Here is a 26,401-nt window from a genome sequence, read left to right as displayed (position 1 = left end):
CTTATCAATGCTTTTCTGATACATTGATATGAGAAATAACGTTATAAATATATAAGGTTGATTTTTGAAAATCTGAATTATTTGAATAGTCATTGCTCTATGTTCAATGAGCGTTGAACGAATAAATTTGACGTAGCAGATATTTGACTAATATGATCAATCTAATCTGTCGAAAAACTGCTGAATTTTTAATTGGAAAAACGTTGAAGATGTATCAGATACAACAACCAAGCATCTATAAGATTAAATTGTACAAAGTTTAAATTCAAAGACATCTTGTATCAGTCTTTATTCAGAAGCGGTTGATTATGTTGAGTATTATGGAAAATAAAAAGATGAAAGTTTCAATTGGGTAAAACTTTTGAATTGGGATTTTATCTATGTAATAATTTAAAGGGAATCTGATAGGACAAATTTTTCCACAACCTGTCCTCATTTTGGTTTTTCCAAAAAATGAATAAGATGATTTGAATGCCTCTTTGAAAATAATCACAAATTTTTCAATACATGGTTATAGTTGCTTTATTATTGAAAATAATGTAGTTTCAGAATAGGAATTTGAAATTGTTGGGTAGAAAACTCTCTTCTTTGATCAGCACCAATGAACGTCTCCATGAATGACCTTGCCATTCAGAGTCATACCAATCTTTCTCAATGAGAGAGAAACTGTGATGATTCTTTTTCATAATTTTACTGTTTATAAAACGCTTCTTTAGGTCTATACTGAATGATACAACAATAAATTCTTATTTAAATTGCATACACATCAATCTTCTACAAGCTTAGTTGTCTCAAGTTCGTCTTTTCTCCAATTCATAAATGCATTCGCTTCAAACGTGAAAAGGTGGAGAACTCCGTCAATTTTGTAGTCAAGTGGAAAAGAGTTGACATTACTGCCCACTCTTCGCCAATCAAATAAAAAATAAAATACAGTAGTCATTCTATTCCAATTTTTCCACTTTTTGAAAGGAACGTATGAAAGTTTCACACACATACTTCAACAGGAGAGAGAAAAACAACACAATAAAAACTTCCAACACAAAAGAGCTTCAAAATTTGAGACAGAGAATAATTTCTCAGCATCGAGAGACTCCGAGATAAAAAATACAGTGTACATTCAAGTCAATCTTATTAGTTGGAGGAAAAAGAGGTTGAATAACCCTGAAAAAGTTGGCCATATATTTTTCAACATACTTTTAGACTACCTTAAAAAGCTTAGAAGAATGAGCTGTGGTATGAGATGTATCTATCCTTATTTCTGATGCCCCTTCATGGGATGCCCCGAACAATAACGTGTGCATTGCTAGTCTCAAAAATAATATCAAAAAGATACTTTATTTCTATTTAAAAAGAAATAAGAAACTATGGTATATATTTTTACAGTATTATGAAAACAGAAAGAATTCCTCACAAGAACAAAGGTAAATAATGTCCTTTGGAAGATTAGAATGTAAGATGTGAATTTTACTGTCATACACTGACTAATGTTAAAAACTGAAGGGTTGGGTATTGGGATACTTTGGGGGGGGGGCATTACACTTGGATTGGGGGGGGCATGCGCCATTGCCCTTGGGGGGCTGGGCAAGGGCAATCCCCTTATAAATCTCATGAATTACTAAGAACACAAGTACCTATCCTTACTATGGTTTATTGTATATAACCTGAAACAGTTAATATTTGAGAAAAAATAGCCTAAAATTCTCCTCACTAAAAGTGTAGGTAGCCTACATGACTTTCAGCAACAAAAAATCTAGTGGACAATCAAAGTAGATTTATATTAGCATTAGACGATTCCATCGTCAACTAAGCTCTTCTAGCAAGGATTCATGAGGTTCTCCAACCCAATAAAATAACTGGTCAAAAGTTCCACTCTTTTTCCCACTTCTAATTCAGTGTGACCATATGGTAACTCTAGGATAAAATGAGTATGATATCCCCTCAATGCTAATAAGTGGAATTGAATTTCCACTTTAGGTACACGTACGTCTGCTATACACCCAGATTTCATTTTCATATCAATTTTAGAACTTGTACATAATTTTCCCTTCGTGTATCAGAATGCTTCAGTAGAGTCAAATCTTGAAATATCCTCATAGAGAGGAACATGTAGAAATGTGGACAGAGCTTAAAATAATTCGTACTCATTGTTCGCGGAAATCAAGGTCGCAAGATATTCGGACTTCACTGCTCCCAGTGCAGAGTGTAGAGCTCTGTTGTTCTCTTTTCTCAATTTTTATAGGTGCTAGTCTCAGATAGATATTATATAGTGCATTTGTTGACATGAAGTATATAGGGCTACATCATAAATATCTGTGATGTGATGCTGGCAAAACGTAGACCGGTGAGAACGGCGATGACATCATGCCATTCGTCATGCCCAAAGAGCATTGAGGTGGGCGCTCTCTGCTCTCTGTTATCTTAAATCTTAGTAACAGTTTTCGCAGAATACAATTGAACGAGATACATGTCCCTACAAATAGGAAACTCAAAAGGATACAGAGGAATAATAATATTTTAAAAAGAAATAATTATTTTTATCCATATTTGCATTGGTGGTCACTATCTGCCTTTTCATCTGCTTTTATATTAAAGGTAGGCCTCTTTCATGTTATGAACATTGTCGTTATTGATGCATTTTCATTCAAAAATATTATGATTGGTGATATAAAACAGGTTCCTTTGTGAAATTTGATTTCTGTAGGATCCATTAATACTGATTTTAATTTTGTAGATACTGTATAATGTTCACGTGAAAATATTTTCTAATATAAATAACGCATTGAAACTAGAGAAAGAACTATTGTACGGTATAGTTTACTAGAGTTACTGTTGCGGAAAAAAAAATCCCCGTATCATGTCTCCTAAAATATTCACCTAAAACAGGAAGATAACGTTGAATTAATTAGCTAGAATAGAGTAGCCTATTGTTCGATATATGCAATTTTATGAACGATTTCATTAGCAGTTGAATCAAACTGTTTGATTGTTATCTTGGAATCTTGAGTCTTAGCAATACAACTATATCGCTGTTTTTTCTTTGTTATTAGTTAAATTTCAATATTGTCCAATTTCGCTGTATTTTTGTGTTGGAACCTTCATGCGTCTTCCTATCGATTTTCCTTTTTTCCTTTCTTTTTTTACGTCATGAAAAATAAATTAATAACTTTTTAATAGAATTATGTGCTGACCTAGTGTTTGAAATGGATTCCACTTTGAATAAACTAAATTCAATTTCCAAAACTTGGCTTTTTCTACATCCTTTACTTTTAAAACAAACACCTCTCCATCTTCCTCAACGATGCCCGACCCCGTTAAATGATTGGAGAGACCGATTTCCTCCAAAGCCCAAAACGAACTATATTTCTTTCAATTTCAATTTGTAGGCTACAGTTAATTTATTGTACTATGTAGAAGAACTGATTCAGCTTGTATCAATCGGATGATACGCAAAAACAGGCGTATCAAGCTCCACAGGTGTCTGACAATCTCCGGGTTGGCGTTTGACAGTGTGGGAGTTTGCGAGAGGGGTGGGGAGGGAGAGACTCAGTGATAATGCCATGCTATTGATTGTAGTAATATCCTTTCCTTTCCTAGGAATGACTCAGAAGTGGAGGACGATGTGGAGCCTCCAAGTCTGAGCAACGCCGGTTTTTCGTCGCGTATCTAGCCGTGAACAAATCAGTCGGTGTTTGTATCTCTGCCGGTTAGCACGGTCATGGTTTCGGAGGCTGGATAGGCTTTCACAGCATTTCCACGTCTCAAATTAGAGTCCATTTTCGATATTACTCTAGCGATCGAAGAGTCGAAGTGATAAATTAGACACAAATTGAGAAGAAGTGATCTTGACAGTATATGCAGTTTTTCCGCAAAATAATATTTGTCGTGTAACTTAAATTGGTGCTAAATTTAATTTTCATGTCAAATCTTGTTATGGTACCTGTGAGTTTCTAAAACTTTAGATTGATTAGTTCATTTCAAGATGAATAGCGAATGAAATTTATCAACAACCTATCTGTTGAGATTCCCGACAAATAGATAACAAGTTCGTTGTCTCTAATTGTATCCATTTCCTGTGGTTGAGTGAAGAAAGACCCAAAGGCCAGTGGAGTAAACAAGTGCATGCTGCAACAGAATCGACCGCCGGCCGTTCTATTTTTGACAGGCACCGCCAACACCGCACTGTGTAGCTGAGTAGCTCAGCCTAATTTCATTCACCCAAAACCGTCAGCTGTGTAAACAAACACAAAGATGGATGAGGAGGCAATGTGGAAGCAGTTTTACGAGAAAGTGAAAGGAAACGAGGAAAAGGAGAAAACTGAACACAATGCTATGTAAGTTAATTTGCACCGTATACATTTTTGGGATAGAATTGTAGCATAACTACTTGGACCAATTAATTTTTACTCATTAGTTTTTAGGATAAAATTGTAGCACAACGACTTAAAACAAAAACAATTAATTTTTACTTGACAATTTTTTGAACCTGTTGAGACTATCCTGATTGGTATGTGTTCACAGAACTTTGAGGCGAAATATTATTATATCCCAACCACTATCCTCATCTCTTCATTTCTCCTGTTGCTTCTGCTATGTCATTATCTTTATTATTTCTAAATGCTGGCTTAGCTCTCCTCATTTATCGACATGTAGAGAAAATAATATTTTCCTCGTCATTTCTGCTGCATCATTATTTTTCCACTTATCTCTTTGGTTACCTACTGTATATTTTCTCTCTTCTTTAATGTTTATCCAACTTCTCTGTGTATTTGCTTTCAATTAAATTATCCTTCTCCTATTTCTTCTTTGTCTTCTTCTTTTTCTCCATCCTTTTTTCTTCTTCTTTTTCTTGAGAATCATACATTTTTGCTTATGCAAGCATTCTTTGATCTACGTTTTTTATTCTCTATCCTACATTCTCGAAGAAAAATAGGTCACTGTCAAAAATGTTCAATGTCTGGATATGTTGCAACTTTTGAGCTTTGCAATTGAATTTCAGTAGAACTTTTAGAAACTACCAAAATTCATACTAATCGAGAGACATCATCAGGAATAATTTATACTGTCACAAAATATTCTTCTTTTATGAGTTCACTGTGAGTATTTTAGAAAGAATTCAACTAACTTTAGTAATATGATTCTTTAAATAGTCCTCTTAATCATTGTTCGCCAACGCACTAGTACAACCACACATTAAAATAAAAATATGTGCTAAGCATGTTTGATTTTGTGTCTCTACACGCGCTGTATTTCCAACAAATATTTATCGTAATTTCTTAAAACTATTATGAGACACAGCTCAGCTTAAATATTTCCGTTTCACAAATGACAGTGGAAAATGCTGATTGATGAGCAAGCCAGCTCATTAATCCATGCCATTTGCTAGGTTCAACCAATTTAGACATTTTTATTCTAAAAAACACTTCAACCACTTTTAGTGGTCGAAACTTGTTGTTGAACTAGTTTTTAAAAATAAAGGGTACTTCAAGATTTTTATATTGTTTTTTATTCTATTTTAGAATTATTTTTCGGTGAAAACAAAATGTTATAATATCCCATTTTGAAATTTTGAAATGAGCTCGGAAGATAGTCCCGTGCTAAAAGTAATGTTTTCATAGCATTGCAGTGGCCTTGATCCCATTCACCTTTGTTTGGAAATAATGGAAGTGGGCCCGTTCTCTTGTTTCATTGATCGCGGCCTGTTTCATGTCCTCCCAGCTCCCACCTCCAACTTTAGTAGGACATGGTTGCCAAACAAAAAGTAATTACAATCATTAAACTACTCTGGAAATAGCATTGTACGTATTACTTCTATCATGGGTGTGAATACGATGTGCTATCTCTTCAATTGTTTCGAGTAGGCCAATAGCATTGCTATTAATAGCATTCATGTTTTGAGTTTGAAAATCAAACAGAATCAAGATAGTTGGCTTTGAAACTCGAAAGCATGCCTTGAAGCTTCTTTATTTGCATACTATAGCTTTAGTTCTCATTTTCGACCCGGTTAAAATATTTTTTTCAACAACCAAACTTGCTCTTACAAGAACAAGTTTCGCCCCAACTCTATAAAAAATTAACAAGTATGAAGGATATGCCTATACACACTGAATATCAGTATTTTCGCAGAAATCATTTCAAATAACAGTATAAGAATAATATATAACAATGAATAGCCTAGTAAGACTTCAATTTGGGAGAGCATGATAGACTTTTTGCTATTCATTGACTCATTAGAAATTAAGAAATTTATCATGATTCATTTAGGTATTATAATTATGTTCAGTCATAGCATGATATTCTAAAAAAAAATAGAAAGAAAAATAAAAATCTCAGTACCCTTTTAAAAGGGTATAATTCAAAAAGGGTACTGAGATTTTTATTTTTCTTTCTATTTTTATTACAAGTAGCCCTATACATGATGTTCTATTTTACATTGCAATTAAGATACGTAGTCATTAATACTGTATTTGTATTACAGTACCTAATTTACATCCAATCTTCCCATTTTTATCAAACCTATTCAAAACGGTGGGTACAATCAGTAGACTCGGTTCTCTCTGCTTTGGCCCTCTTCCAAATTCTAGAGTGATAGAAATGGATTAACCAAACAATAGGAAAGAAGCCAAGGTCTGTCGGGTGCACTTGGTTTGCTAAAAATATATGAGATCAGAAGATCGAGTCCTATGTAATTAATTTATCAATATCTGGTTCACACACCCCATACCTGAAAAAAGTATTTTCAAGAACTTTGGAAATTGGGAATTTTTTCCCCATTAGAGCACCAAAATATTTCACTAAAACTCAATTGTCATGATAATTTTAGTCGATTTTCCAAGCAGTTAACTGACATTCATGCGGTTTTTTGTCGATGAAGTCATGGTGTGAATTGCTTCCTATTGAACAAATCCAGATGTTCAATTACGCAGAGCATCTATTCAAGTTTCGTACAGTCATTTCTTTCACTAGAAGCCGAGGTATAACCTTTCAAGAGCTATAATGTAGTTGAAGTAACAAATTTCAGCGATGACCTTGCTCTCGTCAAGATGACGTAATACCAGCGAATAGCCATTGCGCCATGGCAAGCTCAGATTTATCTCAACGTGAAAATCTACAGACTTTTGTACTATACAGCCACTAGCCACCATTAGCATTATCATTAGATATCTATTCAAATAATCATGATGCAGCTCGCAAAGAAGAAATTCTGGAAGGATAATGCTTCTTACTCTTGAAACATTTGATGGTATACAAAAAGAAAATTTGAACTATTAATATTTTTGAGTCATCAAAATAGTCTAGAGAAAATTTGAAGTATTAATATTTATGAAACGTCAAAAAAGTCGAGAGAGAAAAATGTATTCGTACAAAAAGTGAGATTACAGAACGTGGTGCGCTATGATGAAACAATAGACTTCTAGAGTTCGTATTGTTCGCTGGAGAAAAATAACAACTATATGAGTCGACAATACTATACAATTATGTTGATAGTCAAAACTTAATCCTCAATAATATTAGCTGAATTTTAGCCTGCATATCATTTTTACTTGAATAATGAAAAATATTATGGCACCGAGCTTCGCTCCAGAGTACAGAAGTATATAGAAGAATATAAAGTTCATATTTATTTATTTATTGATAAACATAACAGGAATGAGACCTAGTGCAATCGAATTTTTATATCATAAACCTACTATGTTCAAAATTTCGTGAAAATCGTTAGAGCCGTTTTCGAGATCCGTTGGACATAAATAAATAAATACCCACATAAATATATAGAAATTTATGTGTATAAAGTATTGAAGCTTTACTTCATAAGAAGTATAAGTTACAACCCTATTAGGGATATTAGGTATGATTTTAGGCGTTTGCTAGTTCATGTACCTCAATCAAATTTGACTGCTTTTCAACATTCTTCTCTTTCAATCCTCCAAGATTGTATAATTTGATTTCTCCTAAATTGAAAATTTGCAACAGCTTTCTTTATTTCTAAAAAGCTTGAAAGTTTATCTTTTTACACTCAGTGACTGTGAAACATTCTTGTAAACTGTGGGATAGCTTACTTCAAGTATTTTTGTACTGTCCATCATAAATAATATCGGCGGACCGAGCTTTGCTCTGGAGTGTAAAAGCATAGAAAATTTGTAACGAGAGATTGAATTCATAGTTTAACATATAGTTTGTTATAAACATTATAGTTTATATTTATTTATTCATTTTCTCAGTCGTAAAATTATTTTTACAGTTAGTGTATATTGGAAGCCCAAAACTATCCCTTTTCAAATTTATAGGCCTACTACAGTCCAAATCAAAATCTAGGTTAAGCTACTATCACTCATCAAAATAACAATTTATTTACACTTCAAAAAACAAACACATCATCAATTACAAAAAATAGATATACTATGAATTCAATCTAGAATGATATACTATGTTTGTTACAATATTTGTTAATATACTATGTACTATTCTAGACTAATACCGTAACTATATTACCCACAGTATGGCCATTGACTGTCACGTATCTGATTGGCTAGCTCGATCACGTGGTACAAATCCGTTACTCATGCCTAGGGGTACGCATTTCATTCTGCACTTTTCTGTTATTTTTTAGTTGATGGTTATTTTATTTTATTTATCAAATGAAGTTATTTCTGTAATTTTACATAAGGTAAATTATGTAAATAAACAATTATTTTTTGTCATCATTTTATGTATTGATGTGCAAAATAAATATGATAATTTCTTCAATTTGGTCCAATAAAATATAAGAAGTTTAAGAAACAAGACAGATGAACTAGCTATTCAACTTGGAAATATAGAAAAATGTTAAAAATAAATTAATTTTGAATTGAATTGAGAAATTGCTCGCTCAATATAATAGGATTAAATTTTGATTAAGCCAGTAGAGCACCTTGAAACATGCAAGTTCAGAACGGTGAGCGATGAAGCCATTGAAAATATTGCAATTCGATGAAACAGTATTGCCAAGGTGAACCAGTAGAATGCCACTCGTTCTATTCTGTCACACAACTTTGTCATTCCTGTTCATGTTTCCTTTATGCTACTCATCTGATAGTAATTTATCATGAATTATTTATTTCAACTTCAAATGCCATTCATCAACAATAATTACACAAAGGGGGGCAAAGACGCAGACTGCGTCATTGAAGTTCTTGGGGGATTGGGGAGGGGAGGATTAAAAAACAATTTTTGGGGTGGTCGCATGTTTAATATACAGTAGCGACTGACGACCTTTTTTGCTTGTCAGGGTGTCTTATTTATGCTAGTGCGATAATTTAAGGATGAGGGGGGGGTGCGTCATTGAGCTCATCCATCTTTTGAATCCTAATAGAGCAAAAATTGACTTACTCTGTGTTCAAGTGTTTATAATTTTTATTATTATTCCATACAGAGTCACTAAGAAGTTCGAAATGAAATGAATAGTTTTTCAATTTTGATCGAAAATGTGTTAGGACAGGATGAATTTCAGGAGAAACTGTAGAATAGGAGACCCTCTTCAACGTTAGTAACGTGCCACTCCAATAGAGTGCTTTAATCTATGATAGGAAACAAGAAATAAGCACCTCACTTACACCTATATCTCATCTTCTTCAAAGCCTCATTATTTATAATAGTAATTTGTTAGTCTCATTATTATATCAATTTATTAAGCATACCCTACATCAAATTGGCAACAATCTCTTAATAACAATAATTATGGATTGTACGTGATAATTCAGGTCCGCCCATTCAATGAACTAATGAGAGTCGATCAAACTTGTTTCTGAACTTCAGACGATTGAACTATGCCTTTCTCAATATTTTCTTCCGTGTACTTTTTTACCAGTCATTCCAGTTGAGGCTATATTTAAAGAATCGTTGGCCTTGTATTTCCATATCCTACTGAGGCATGACTAATTTATTCATGGAAAGATGATACTGGTTCTAACTTCTAACAGAACGTAATTTATTAACCGTTCTCCTATTCATGTCATGAAGTTTGTGCCAAACATTTGTGAAATACGTACAAAGAATATTTGTTCTGATCTTCCGATGCATTTATAAGTGTTTTAAAGATATGTTGAGTCATCAGAGATCAGAGACAAAGTTATCAATTTCATTCGAGGAGGAACAGTTTTGGACTGGTCTTCCCCCAATTTTTTAATCATTAGTATTGCATAGTATTGTATTATCATTTATTGTGTGTCATTGAACCGATAAATGAATTATGAGATTTTGTATTGAAAATTATAATTTTCTTTGGTATAACCGCATAGCCGGACTTTGTCACTGAAGAAGGAACATTTCTAATCTCTTTCATCTCTTACCTTGTTAAAACAGTAGGTCTAATAGTACCGCATTTATAGCATTTTTCGAAACTATGAAGTTGGAAAGTCAAGAAGAATTCCATTAAAAATTCACAGTTGTGGATAATATGGAGTGGACCGCTTCCAATTCAGTTGGCATTAATCTCATTCCATTTTTCAAATTGAACCTGTACTGTAATATAACTAACCAGTTATGTTATACTATCCTAGCTGAATAACTCCAGCAAAAGAAGTTTTCAGTTGAATTAATCAACTTCATCATTGTCATCTGGTGCTTGCTGAAAGTTTTAACTATACAAGTGTCACTTATATAGCAATCAAATCCGACAACCGCAACAGAATTTTCCTGTTCCACACAATATAAATAAATAAAAATAAAATAAATAAAAAACATGAGACAAAAAACTTGACATAACCATAAATGTTGTCTGCCAGAGTTGGTAGGCCTATTCTATTACTATTCAAAAGCAAAAGAAATTCGAAATTTTGTGAAAACAATTATCATTGGAAACCAAATAAAGAAAAAAATAAATAGAATAAACAAAGAACCTGCTACATAAAGAACAAGTAAATCAATAAAGCTGAACAAAATGAAATAAATACTACTATAATGCCTCAGTAATTTTCCTTTTTATATTTAATAATTAAACTCCCTAATCATTTCATTTCTAATACTAATTGCCCTTTCCACATATCGCGCTAAGAGACTCCACTCTTTTCCATTTAACCACTCCATCATCTCTATATCTTTTAATACATTCTTCCCCAGAAACATTTTACGTAACCCCACTAAAACAGGACATACTCCTAGGAAATGCTTTATGTCTTCTCTTTGCCTCAAATTACACATAGAGCAGAGCCATTGAGATTCTTCCCTCCCGCGCCCAAAATTTAAATTTAAAAGAGCTCCACGTGCCTTGAAGATGAAACCCACTGTCTTCTTATCCAAATTTAAATTCAAATAACTTTTACCTCTTTTCCTTGTCCAATAGGATATAAGTATCATGAAATTGTGCCGAAGCCGCACTTTGAAAACTACACATAACATTTTCCTCTTTCATTTTCTCATACATACATTCGAACTCACGCTTCCATTCAATCCTATTATCAATCACACATCCTGCCAACCTACATCCATACTTCACATCCAAACGCATCCATTCCTTAAACCAAGAAGTCTTATGCTCTATTATTCTTTCAGCCAGTTTCCTCGGCAATCTATTTCCAGCCATATTTAGTGCCTTGAACATATATTCAACATGCATCCTAAAAACTTTTAGAAATGCTGGTTCCATGTCAAGTTCCATCTGCAATATATAGTTGGGTGTTGATTGCAGCAATGATAGCATCTTTTTCGCGAAAAATCTAGGTAAAGATTCCAGCACGTCACAATTCCTGTATCCCCATACCTGTGCACCATACACCGCCACCGCCTTCATTACAGCTTCATACACCTTCCATTTCGCTTTCATTCCAATCTCATTTTTTACAATAAAACGTCTCCAGACTCCATTAATTGCGAACTTAACGACAGATAAACGTTCTTTCACATGCTCTGAAAACGACAGCTTCGGCGTGAGTATGACACCCAGGTACTTATACCTATTAACCACCTCAATACTATTCCCATTCAAAAACCATTTCTCATGACTAGCCAAGCGACCCCCTCTCCTGAATACCATAATTTTAGACTTCTCAGTATTGATCTCTAATCCCCATCTATCGCAATATTCGCTCAAATTATCTATCATCCTTTGTAAAGCTTTTGGCGTTGTGGCGAATAGTACTAGGTCGTCGGCGTACAGCAGGGCCTTCACATTAAGCTCGTCTAACCACACTCCCTCCACCATATTATCACATAAATCGTTTATAAACAAAGAAAACAGAAGTGGGGATAAAACGCATCCTTGCTTTAAACCGCTAAGTGTCTCAAAATAACTAGTCATTTTCGTACCGGTACTACACCATATACTAGCTTTTGTAGACTTGTACAATTGCTGAATTATACTTATAAACTGATTGGACACACCCAAATCATACAGTTTATGGATAAGGGCATTTCGATCCACCTTATCAAACGCGGCCCTTAAAAACACGAAGAAACAATATACCTTCCCACTCCTCCTCCTCAATTTTAAACTAATTATGCTAGAGAGATTGAAAACATTATCGACTGTAGAATAACCCCTTCTAAAACCAGCCTGGTATTCACACAAAATATCATTTAACTGAACCCATTTTTCTAGTCTAGCCAGTAAAATTGTAGCAAACCACTTCGCAAAAGCATTAACAGATGATATCCCCCTATAATTTTGAACCTCTGAAGTGTCACCTTTTTTATGAATGGGGAATATTACAGCCTCTCTGAAGTTTGCCGGTACATCTGCATTCTGCAATATGTGATCAAATAAACGACAAACTTTCTCCGTTAATTCATCCGGCATATTTTTGAAAAACTCTATTGGGATACCATCTGTTCCTGGCGCCTTGTTATCTTTCAATCTTTTAAATGCTCCTTTAATTTCCGACATGTCTATCAAACCATCCAGAATCTCATCTCTTCTAAACGGAACTACATAATCTATAGACATTGCGGTTTTATTTGGAGTGAAAAGATTCTCAAAATGTTCAATCCAGTTCTGTGCACTTATTGTCTTATTCATTACTCTCTTATCGCTTTTAAAGATTTTTACTGTGTCCCAAAACGTTTTAGAGTCCCTAATGTTCGCTAGCTTATTGCACATATCCTGATAATACATCTTCTTCTTATTGCGACACAGGTTCTTATAATCATTCTTAGCATTTATATACGCATCTTTCACACAAATAGCATTGGTTCTTCTAAATAAATTAAGATTTTTAAAACTACGTATTCTTGCTCTTTCACACTCCCAATCATACCAAACTTGTTTAAATTTTCCATTCATACCACTCCCATGATTCATTCCATTCATACATTGTCCTTTATCACGTTCATAACTTGTACAGTACCTACTTCAGAATTATTAACATCGATGACTGAATTCTCTAATTTGCTTCTTATTCGCCTTTCATAAGCTTTCTTTTCACTCTCTACCCACCTATATCTAGGTAGAGGCGCCAGGAGGGTTTCATCTTCACGTAGCTCACAACTAACAATTTGTAACTCAATAGGGAAATGGTCTGAAAATATAACTGAATCTACTTTGAAATCATTTATTAAATTTAAAAGTTTCCCAGATACACAACAAAGATCAATTACAGATGCCCCCATGCCACTAACAAAAGTAAATTCCCCTTCCAAGTCACTCTTTGATCTACCGTTTACTATTATAAGATCATGTCGTTCACAAAGCTCTAAAACTGTCCTACCTCTTCTATTCACTGTAAAATCTTTTGATTCCCTACTGCTGTTAACTCTAACTCCAGGGCCTGTTAATTCATCAGGAATAATTTGACTATTGCCTATTCTACAATTAAAATCACCTAGGAGAATGACATTTTTATCCCCTGCATGATCTTCCAACAATCCCCACAATTTCAACAAATCCCCATCCCATCTATCCTGATTACAATTTGAATATACTGGCACCACACATGCTTGCACTTCATCAAAGTTGACAGAGAGACAGCTCGTATCCCCTAATACCTCAAACCTCGCCCTGTTGTGCAATCTTTTTCTATTGTACCCCAGCAATGTTCCCCCACTAGCTCTACCTCTAACACTCGCTCTTACGGCCGGCACAAAACGCATATCGTATTCAGAAAGTAAATTCCTAATAGCTTCAATATCAGATTGTTCTACGAAAGTTTCACACAAACATAAAATATCATAGCTCTTGAGAAAATTAATAAAATCATAATCATGTATTTTACCTTTTAACCCTGCTACATTGTAGCCTAACAACTTAATAGTAGAGTTTCCATTACTATGACTTGTTTTAGAAAAAACATTCTTATATCCCTGGCAGACAACACTTTCCTATTTACTAGATACAATATTATCATTTTCAGTTCCTTCCAGTTCCAAAACCCTAGCCCTAACGAAAAATACACGTACAACTGATATGAATGTAAATCATTTATGAGTTATAAGTGTACCATTATCGATTTTTCCAATAAAAATTTATTAATTGAAACCTATAAAATCTGCTATAATTAATTACTCAATGTCAATCATTTAAAAAGAAAAAAAGAAACAAAATAAAAATTGAAATTATTTCAATAAACTTGAAGAGTATAAAAAGTTATAGAGAAAATTCCATCAGGATGATAAAGTATATAGCATTAGAGACAACCCATTGTTCCCAAATCATATATCATAGCACCCAATTTTCATGTGTTCTCATACAGGATAAACAGCTTATTTCCATAATTGAGCCGTATAAAATGCAAATGAATGTCTTTACAAAGATTTGAGAATTAATTGGACGAGTATGGGATGAGCCAGTGACAATTTGAGATTTTTTTATGAAGCAAAGAGGAAAACGCGCAAGGTCACGACAATCAGCTGTTCTATCAACATTCCTTAATCACCGCGGGAAGTTATCCTGAGAAATTTCTAGATTACAGCAATTAGCCAATTGTTAGAGGAGTTTGCCACAAGATGATCAGCGCTTTCTTCACACCCCAATCTATGAATAGGCACAGTGGGCAAATGGCCAGGACGGAAAATTTCTAGAGGCACAAAATTCAGACGATGTGAATTTTTCCCTTTTTTCAAGCGTTGTATTGTGTACCAACAATGGAAAAATACTAAACAAAATTAATATTACTTAGATAGAAATTATTTGGATCAATTAAAAACTACTATGTTTCATCAAGTTTTAAAACTATAAAATCTAAAATGATAACTTGCAGACTGAAGTAGGCCTAAATATTCAGTGATTCACACAATGGATTCACAAAAAATTGTTGAAATTATAATTTATAATCGCAAGAATTCAAATAATTTCCCTCATTTCAAATCAGTGATTTGAAAGCATGCTACTTCCGTCCAATGAATGAATATTTCATATTCTTCACAACAATAAATTATACTTTTATTTGAAAGTATAATCATTTTAGTATAAAAACTTGAAAATCCAATGGAGAAAAAAGGGCGGAAATTGTTTCATTGCATGAATTATTGTAGTTTTCCTCATAAGTCCTAACTCAAGTTCAATGTTCTCTACTTATCAGTTCAGACATATGTAGGTTTCGCTCCTCCTATAAAGAACAAGAACTGATTTCACGTGATGACTAATATCTAATTCTAGAATAATTTGGGAAGGATAATAACCATCCTGAGCAAATTGGAACATGATGCGGTTCGTTAGTTGATTTCTCTGCCATATACGTATGTGGTTGGGATGGATGGCGGGATAATAACAACATTGTTTTGGCGTATGTGAAGTTGAGGTTGCGTTGATAATGTTAATTCGAAGCGACCGTGAAATCTGTGGGAATGCTAAAGCAAGGTCTCCTGACGTCACAATGCTTCTTCCTTCAGTCAGCACACAACTTCTTGAGGGGAATTCCTTCCCCTTCCTCGCTGGAATACTTGTTTGGTCTTCAGCGGCCAGTGACTGCTGTCCTCACATTACTAATATCAGTTGGTTTCAGTTTCCAGAGCAGTCCGGTAGCTCTTCAAGATTAGGCAAAGACCCACTTGGGTGTTGTCTGGAAGGAATATCGACGAGGCTTTGTGTAAAGTTGTGATTTTTTTCAATTGACACTACGGCACTAGTTATATCCAAATTCTATGGCGTGATTGCAATTGTGTGAAAATCTGTGAAAATTTTGCAAATATCGACCAAGTAGGCTGTCCAAGTTACAACAATATCATAACTTGTGTTAGAAATATTATAATGTAATTGAAAAAATATAAGGCTGACTGAGAGAATTTGATAAGGGTTTCTTCGAGAGTGATTTATAGTGAAGTTTGTGATTGGAATAATTCAATCACTCATTATTTTGATCACTTTGATTCTGGACATAGCCCTCAAAATTCCTGGAGAAATCAGTGCCTTACACTCTTGAAAGTCCAGGATGATCAGCAACTATGATATCGTTATTCACAGTTCATATTGAGATATAATTAATAAGAGACTGATTATTTGAGAAAGGATTTGAATTGTTGAAACATTTTTGGAGATCACTGACTATTTTGAGATTTCCAAGATGAACCGTTTCTTCATTACAATGCCAGAGCTGAAGGCGATAATCGTCTCAAACATCAGTCCAAGGTTGAAAAGAGCCGCGCGCAAGGCAAATCCTTTCGATAAAACTGACAACAGCAAACAGTTGTACCATCACGACAGCTTCAAGAGGTATGATGTATTATTATTGACAATATTATTGTAGGTGTTGCAATTTAATTAGAGTGTATCCTACTAGCATTAAACGCTTTGGAAAATTATGTGACAAACAAATGAAAACACGTAGGTAGTCTAACAGTACCGGAATGCAATTTAAAAGCAAGCCATTTTTTTTTAAATCTATAAAATTCTTTAATATTTGTTCTTATGTGTAGGTTCCAAATCAATCTTGAAAATGGATGATTTGCTGATTTTCCAAGTCTGTGTGAATAATTATTGAGATAAAAACGGAATTTGATACAGGAAACAATGGTTGCTAACACAAACTTAGATTCGACATGGGTTTTACTTTTGCACAATCTCAATTTCATTCAAACTCTATTCTCAATATATTTCGCATTCCATAAAATATAAAGGTGAAATTAACTGAACATCTCAATATGGATAAACTGATGAACCAAATTCAAATTCTTTATTCAACAAATCAAGCATATAGATTACAAACATTTTTTAATCGCCCATATGGACCGCAATGATTAATACTGAATACCAAGATTAACTCGATGATTGCAAGGACTTGAATAAAAAGACACATTCATGATTAACGTAAGTATATTTTATAGAGGAATAATCTCACGTACCCTATGAATAGGTGCTGTATAAAAATTAACCATGAATTGTAACACATCATAAAATGTAAGGTCAAGTATGAAAAAAGAAAACCATACGAATTAATATGTACAATGAAGAGCAAACATCATATTGCACTGTAATAAGCCACATTGAAATTGTTTTGATGGATGTAGGATGTACAGGTGGTTCAATTCGACTTCATTGCAAAGTTCAAACAACACCCTTTTTTAAATCTCTCTTCTATTACTAGGCCTACTTATAATAAACATTCTACTAATAATAAAATTCAAGGTTTCCAAGACTTGTATGTAATGTGGGTGAGCTTGTGTGCTGAAGCAGTTAATAGTAATATGTACCCACATTATTATGTTCAACGTATTTTTGAAGCGGGTGCCACTCGTCGTTTGCAGTGATTTTTTTGCCTATATACTGGATTTGGATAGTTCATTGATATGCCACAGTTGGCAGTACTGATTTGCCTGGTTATTTTGATCTTCGCTATAGCTCATTTTTAAACAAGTTTTAATTTATCAAGAAAGTATATTTCGCCTCATATTAGTGTTTTGAAATAAGTTGCCAAGTGTTCTTATTCGAGTGAGCAGTTAATTTTTGTTGTGAAATCGATTCCGAATTTATCATGTTTAGCTTCTTACAAACTAACCTATTTCTTGAATGGTAGAGCAGTGAATTTTTCAAAACTCTCAACTCTCTAAGTTTCAATTCAGGACTTGTTGTTGCTGACTTCTAGTGATTGTGATTCTTATCGATGACTGACGTGTTCACTTTGACATTAAAGTTTAGCTTCAGAAGCCGGTAACCTAAAAAAGATTTTTGAGCGGGAAACCGAGTTATCGTAACCCGTTAGCTACGAAACAGCTGTTTTTGACAGTTCTAGAATGACTTTGCAACAGTTTATATTTTTCTAGATAACACTCAGCCTAGATAACACTCAACTGACACTGACATATCTCTGCAAGCTTGACTAAGCGGTACTATAATATTATAATTATTTATTAATTATTATAAAAATAAAGTCATTTGAAAAGACATTAATCAGCAGTAAAACCCTTATAACTATTAGTTTACTACCAATAATATGAATAGTGACGTTGATACGGCTGGTGATATGCTGCTTTCCACTAGCCTATCTTCAAATGAGCTTGACAGTGATTTCCTAGGATTCGAGGAAGTGAGAGATAAGGACATAGAGATAATTTCCCTTAAATCTCAAATATTTGAACTTGAATTCAAACTTGAAGCAAGAGATTATTTGTATCACGAAATTAACGAACTAAATTCTACTGTAACTAAAATGAAAACAACAATTGAAGTACTCAATGCAGATAATAGTTTCTTAAGAGATAAGAATGATACTTTAGAGGCTGAACTTGCGGATCTCAGAAACTTTTATTCTCCTGGTGATACTCAACGGATTGGGAAATCATTAGATAATATTAATAATGTTTCAATTGATACCGCTAATTATTTTGATATTTTGTCAGATCTAGGAAATAAATCTCAATACACAGTAAATAGGAATGAGAAACGAGATAAAAGGGCTACGTATAATAACAGAAAAAAGTCAACAGTGAAAAATAAGAAGAAAATTGTAAATAAGGTTTTAGTGCTGTCTGACAGTCATGGGAGGGACATTGGATGGGAGTTGAATGAGCAGGTGAAAGAAAGTGGGTTTGAGGCAACGGTTATATCGAAACCAGGAGGTACTTTTAACGAAGTGACGCGGGATATTGACATGCTCACAAAAGACTACAATGTAAATGACAGAGTGGTAATTTTAGCAGGTACTAACGACGTGGTTAATAAAACTGTGCAGCCTACAAACTTAGACCTAAGTAGAATAAGGAAAATTTCTAAACGCTCTAAAGTAGTCATATTATCCATCCCATTTAGGTATGATAAACCATTAATGAATATCAATGTTAATAAGCTCAACGCATGGATGGCTGATGAAATTACAAATATACCTAACACGAAGATCATTGATCTGAACAATTTTGACATCACTGATTATACGCAGCATGGCTTGCATTTAAACAAACAAAAAGGTAAACCAAAATTAGTAAAATTGTTGAAAAATCATATCTTGGAAATGAAAAATAACACTGATTATGCAGGTAGGCCTGTATCCAATATTCCAATAATAAATTGTGGAATGGCCGAGGGTATTGATAGGAGTAGATTAGACTCGATAGGACACATGAGAGAAGAAGTGGAGTCAAATGGGCAAACCACAGGTGATAAAGGTAATGCAAATGTATCTGCTGAGCTGAATGAAAATGTCTCGCTATTGTTAGGACAAACACCTCAATTTGGTGCTATGATGAATATGAGTACATCTAGTTTAAACTATTTAGTTCAAAAAGGAGAGTTGCCAACCTAAAACATTTTAAATTGAATCAAGACAAGAAAACTAGAATTAAGAGTTATAGAGTAAAAAATGTGAATTGTAAACTAAAGAATGGGTTAGTAATCTTCCATCAGAACATACAGCATTTGGAGTCTCGAATTGATGCACTAATTATTACATTACAGGAAATCAAACCAGACATAGTTATTGTGACTGAACATAAATTAAATGAAAATGAAATTCAAAAAATTAAAATACCAGGATATTATTGTAAGTGTTGGTATGTAAGGAAGTCTTTTAGGGGGGGTGGAGTATTGATATTAGTATCTGATAGACTAATCGAATGCAGAAACATCATGACTAAGACAATAAATGTTATAAATGAAGATAAGATTTTTGAGACATGTACAATCGAAATAGAAATATATAACAAGAAATATATTGTAGCTGGATTTTATAGAACTCCATCAGAAAATATTGAGATGTTCCTGGAAAAATTTAATCGATTTTTAATAGAGATCTGTAAGATTAATAAAAATGTAGTAATAGACTTCAATGTCGATGTTTTGAGGGAGGGTAGAAAGAAAACTGATTTTATCAATGTAATAAATATGCATGGATTAAAATATACCGTAGATATACCCACTAGAATAACTGACTCATGTGAATCGGCAATTGATAATTTCATCACCAGTCTTAACAAAAGGGATATTCTTGTGGAGTGTTTAATTACGGCACTCTCGGATCACGATGGGCAAATTTTCAATATATTAGATGTAAATAATAAGCTTAAAAGTAAAGGAGTTATTAAAATGGTTAGGAGGTATGAAAATGATCAAATTACTTGTTTTAAGAATGACCTAGCCACAATAGACTGGACTGAGCTTTATTTGAGTCCTGTTGAGAGTAAATTCACTTATTTTTACAATTCACTAAAGTATTATTTTAATTGGCATTTTCCTCTAAGTAGAATTGTGAAGAAGAGACTTAAAAATAAGTGGATTGATGTTGAAGTTGTCAATGAGCACGAAAATCTCATACAAGCTAATAGATTATTTAGGACAAATAAAAGTGATATCAATTTGAAGGAAAATTTAAAAGCTCATAAGAAACGCTTTAGAAAAACTATTAAATTAAAGAAAACTAAACACATTGAAGCTAAACTAAAAAATTCAACAAATGTAAATAAAACAATTTGGCATATAGTGAATACCGAGACACAAAACAAAAATGATAAGGTTTGCAAGAATATTTTACTCAGGAATAACAATTTAGTTATAGATAATCCCAATGATGTCGCAAATATGCTTAACACTAATTTTGTAGAAATGGTCGATACTCATGTTGTACCGAATCTAAGCAAATCTGGCACACCAATAAATGATAAAGAGCTACATATCACAGATTTCAAGTTTATCTCCAAAACAATTGATGAAGAGACATTGTCCAATATCATCGATTCAATTAAACCAAAGTGGTCAGCAGGGTATGATGAAATTCCCATGAGAATTATAAAAGAAGCTAAATCATTCCTAATTAAGCCTCTGCTACATGTAATTAACGCGTCACTCATACTTGGTAAGTATCCAGATGAACTAAAAGTATCAAAAGTGATACCAGTGTTCAAAAAAGGAGATCCTTACGATCCTTTAAATTATAGACCTTTAGCAATTCAACCTTCAATAGCAAAAATATTTGAAAAAAGTATGCTAATACAGCTTATTAATTATTTTGAAACAAACAAATTACTAGACACGGAACAACATGGTTACAGAAAAAACAGGTCTACAACGACTGCCTTGATAGAGTTTATTGAAAATATTTTAGAGAAATTGGACAAAGGGTACAGCATTGTTGGCACCTTCCTAGATTTAACAAAAGCATTTGACTCTGTAGATCACAGAATATTATTAAAAAAACTAGAAACTTATGGAATTTGTGGAAAAGAGCTCAACTGGATGGAATCATATTTGGTGGGTCGAAGTCAATATGTAAATATAAAGTATTATGATAAAAATAAAGTAAGTGATATTAAATCTAGTTTAAGGTACATGAACTACTCTGTTCCGCAGGGATCTGTTTTGGGGCCATTTTTGTTCCTTTGCTATTTGGGGGGATTACCAAAATATGCAAAAGATGTAATTGAAAGTACTAAATTTTGTATGTACGCTGATGACATTAGTTTAAGCATATTCGACAAAGATTTGGATATAATCGAAGAAAAATGTAATGACACAATATTGCTTTTAAAAAACGTTTTAAGTAAAATGAACCTTTTATTAAATAATGATAAAACGAAATTTGTACATTTCACCTGTAGAAATCCCAAAAGAAAAAGTACACTGAAGCTGAATAACCTAAATAACATAAAATTTTTAGGCGTAGATCTAGATAACAAACTCAATTGGGAAGAGCATGTATCAAGAGTATGTAAAAAAGTAAGTACAGGAATATTTGCACTAAGAAGGCTGGCACCCATTTGTAATTTATTAACTTTGAGATCCGTGTATTATGCCACTGTCCACTCTCATATTTCATATGGCATTGAGATTTATGGTGGGACTAGTGCATTTAACTTGAATAGGATATTAAAACTCCAAAAAGAAGCAGTAAGAAAAATATTTAATTTAAATATACAATATAAAGAGTGCGAGGAATACCTCATGACATATCTGAATTCCAAGAATGAGGTGTGCTGTCATCACGAAAACTTTTCCATTATGTCTAAACACAACATTCTGTAATTGTTAATGAAATTAGTCATTGTTTGCAAAACTCTGCACTTATCTTATTAACCTGTTACATAATAGGCTTGGTAAAAAACCTGAATGTAATGTGAAATTCACTTGTCATGTCCCATCCTTGACAAACTCTGTTTACACAAATCAGAAAGCAGAAGATAGTGTCACTTCAAAAAGGCATTGCTCAGTGCAAGTAGAGTGCTTTTCAGTGTTAGTCAACTGTTTGGTTGGGCTTTAGTCAGTTGACTGTTGATTTGGGACGATGAATGTTGTGTGGGATCTGCCAGGTTCAGTGGTCAGCCATTCGGGATTGGTGGTGTACAGATCTGCCAGGTGGTTGTATGGTTCCATTCCACATATCAGGCTGGGCCGCACTTTGAAGCGGGTTCCTCTCTGGGCTTCACAAAAGTAAGGAGCATTTTCAGTCATTTTTCCAACTCCCATCGCTGTCTTTTCAAAATTATCTATTACAGCTGAGAAAACTTATGAGACCTGAATGAAATAATCGAGAATATGTGCAAAATTATACTCTGAAATAGCTTATGTTCCCCTGAGACTTCTAAAAGCTTAGGATGAAAGAGGAATCACAACAGAATATTATTACTTCAAATTACCAATTTTTATTTTTCAAATCTACAGTAGGCTATATGTGTGTCAATTAGGAAGAAGACAAGGAGGGGGATTATATTTTAGTCGCAGTTTTGAACACCAGACCTGTTGTTTCCAAATCCATATCTGATTTTATGTATGATTTTGTGAATGATAAATGTGGAGACCTATGTGTATGTTTCATCCATGCTGATAGAGTCCATCGGAGACGAGATTTAATTACAAGTAACTCTTTAAAGTTTGTCAGGAGTCAATAGGAAAAATTGAAACAGCAACAGCAAAAATTAGACTACCTATCTGAAACCTTCACAAAAACCATTATTTCAGTTTCTTTGATTTTTCTATTTACGGATTATAAAAAAAGTTGAAAATCTAATTTAGATACTATAAAGTATTTTCAACTTTCATTTGGAGAAATCCTTCATAATCATTTTTGACGAACTTGGCCATGCTTCAGAGACAATCATCCACATGAAATGAGTAGGCTAACAGTTATTAAAACTAGGTATCTGTTTAAATAATTAACAGAGTAAGTGCGCGCGTGGCGTGACACCAATAACCGATAGGAAAGATTTTTGGGAATCGAACAGAGTCTGTTCAAGTTAGCAGACGCTGGTCTGGCCTGAATTCGACGCCAGATTATGAAACTCCTAATTTTAGCACTCACCTCGCTTATTTTAGAAATTCCTTAGTTCGAAACCACCAACTTGAAAATCCAATTCGATAACTGCATTTTGTCGGTCGTCGGTTATAGTTGAAAATCATGGAAGTAGAGAATGGGCAAAGCACTTTTTTGCACAGAGTTGGTCGAGACAGACTACAGACTAGCGCCTTATCAGCATCGCTGTCTGAAAGGAAAACATGCGTTTCATCAGTGTTTGAGAATTCTGTTCCGATCTATAACATAAAATAATTTAAACAATATAGGTAGTATGCTTACAAGGTTAAGGAGTCAATCATGATCATGAAGTAGATTATATACATCTGGTTCTCTGGTTCTCATTATGAATGTCCAAAAGTAACTATTTTTAGACACGTAAAGTAGCTATTATGACAGAATACAGCATACTATTGTATTCTGTGCTATTATCTTATCAATATTTGGTAGAGAGTTAGTGGGGAGGATATTTTTAATATTCTTCCCAAAGAATGGACATTGATATGTCCAAAGCTCCGCCAATTTATGTAGATGCATAACAATATGATTATTATCTATAGTTATTATATTACAAATTGCTTTTTCATATCATATACAATTCAATAGTTATTTTCTTAGTCTATATTATGTAAATTCATCTATAACTTTGCTGTATTGTAAGCTATTGTATATAAGTGTATAAGCCAGTATATATTGTAATCTACATAAATAAAGTACTCAATCAATCAATCAATAAACCTATTAAAAATTAGATAGTATTTTAATCTAGATAATATGTATATAATACATCTAACACGAGCAATACACTGATTCAACTGAATCAAAATAAAGCGACAATGTTATTTTGGTCTCTTGATAATATTATTATTTAGATTTAATAGAAATTTCAAAACAAGTACGGTAGGTAACCTGAATAGTTATTGCTATCTGCATTGTCTTTATTGTCGACTGAGTGTCAAGTTATTCTCCAACTCTGACTAGAGGTAGATATTTTGAGAATTGTATAGATACTTTCACTTTTAAGCTGCACCTTCATTCATTAATGCATCAATAGTGATACTTCTATAAACTGTAATAATGGATGATTCTCGTTGGAAAAATGTACATAAATAGTTCTGCTATTTTTCAAGAATGAAGCATTTGAATTTTAACAAATACCCAGTCATTCATTTCCTGTTCATTCATCTACGAGGAATATTGTTTTGCACAATGAAGTTGTTTGTTTCCAAGTTAATTTCCATCTGAAGTTGTTTGTCTTGAATAGTTTAGCTTCCAATTGTCACTATTCTAAATCTGTTACCAAAACCGTTCATGTTAATGGGTTGGAATTCGTTGAAATGCTGGTATTATCTTCGAATATTTATGAATAATATTATTTGTTTTTCTCCGAAAGAATTTATGAAAAAGCAAATTGTGAATCATATTTCTATCATCGTGATATCTGTATTAATATCACTTATTATTGTTCCATTTTTAAACACATTGAGATATACATCAAGGTGAAACAACCGTATCGTCTCCCCACCAATAAAAGTATTGGATTAGATTTGAGTTCTTTATTCAAGTATGTTACAATATATACTGGCTTGCACACTTATAATTTACATTCAATGATATAGAATAACATCCTTGACAACCGGAAATCGGTCATTATTAGTACGATAACTAAATGTGATTTGATGATAATATATTAGCATTGTTTGTTGCAGAGTGCAAGAGCTCGATGGAGGATTCTTCGAGAAGTTCGGCACTCTGCTCAGAGAGCAGGAGGCTGAGGACACGAAGGAAGTGCAAGAGGATAGCAAGGACAAAGAGGCCGAGGAAGTTGTTTCTGAAGAGGAAACGGAAGTGCTGCCACCAGACCAAGGAGATATCATCAGCAGTGCATTATTGAATGTAAGTTACTCACTTCTATCAAGATTTCAGCATTGTTCTGCAATGTTAACGATTTGAAAATTTGTTGCATTTTATAAGGAGAATAATATATTTATCAACATTATACTGTATTCACACATCATATATCCTCAACAAACACATTTTTCTACAATCTCCAAAAAGGAAACTCGGTCTTTTATAGGGGTGATACAATCGCTCTATAATCGGAAAACCCCCCCTTATTCTTCGACTAGGAGTAGAGCGACTAATTCCGCCATTTCACAGGAGAGCATAACATATAAATGATGAAATTGGAAACGCATAATTTATGTAGATAGGAGATTGTCAGAGGTAAAATGTCGTATATTTTGTTAAAGGGATATTTATGTAGATAAGAAGGAAACATTCACACACGCAAACTGAAAATTGATTTTCTACATATTATAATATACAGTACCGTATACATCAGTATACTAGCCCATTTTGTTTTGTTAGTTCTTGCAAAGCGATAAAATACAATAATATTTGAAGTCCTATTAATCAGCAGGCCATACATTCAATTTGAAGAATAAAATAATAAACACTATGAATTGTAAAAACATGACATAGACTATAAGCAAAGAAAAAGAAAGGGACCAATTAACTTGCTTTAAAGCTCAAAATACCTGAGCTGTGAAGTGCCGTTTCGTCCTACCTTAATAGAACAAGAGTGATTCCCTTTTCCTGGCTCACTTTCAATCTGAATCAAGCAAACGTTTCATTCATTTTGACAAGCGTTCCACTCCAAGACCGTTAGAGCCAAACAGTCAGAAATAAATCAAAGTGTAACTGCCCTTCCACAGATTACCCTACTCGCCTTAAACGGTGTGTGTGTGTGTGTGTGTGTGTGTGTGTGTGTGTGTGTGTGTGTGTGT

At 33.5% G+C, this 26,401-nt stretch overlaps 1 protein-coding gene across 1 annotated transcript in view; it reads left to right on the top strand.

The window, feature by feature from the left end:
* The window catches only part of LOC111047207 (protein unc-13 homolog 4B), a 75,254-nt gene that overhangs the window by 7,977 nt on the left and 40,876 nt on the right, over nucleotides 1-26,401 (top strand). Inside the window, exon 2 of the mRNA XM_039425713.1 lies at nucleotides 25,322-25,508. Within this exon, the coding sequence (XP_039281647.1) occupies nucleotides 25,322-25,508 (187 nt within the window). The remainder of the gene's footprint in view (nucleotides 1-25,321; nucleotides 25,509-26,401) is intronic.

This window comes from Nilaparvata lugens, chromosome 4, assembly GCF_014356525.2.
Source record: "Nilaparvata lugens isolate BPH chromosome 4, ASM1435652v1, whole genome shotgun sequence".
NCBI lineage: Eukaryota > Metazoa > Arthropoda > Insecta > Hemiptera > Delphacidae > Nilaparvata > Nilaparvata lugens.
The sequence above is the reverse complement of the archived record's forward strand: the minus strand, read 5'-3'. Positions and strand labels throughout refer to the sequence as shown.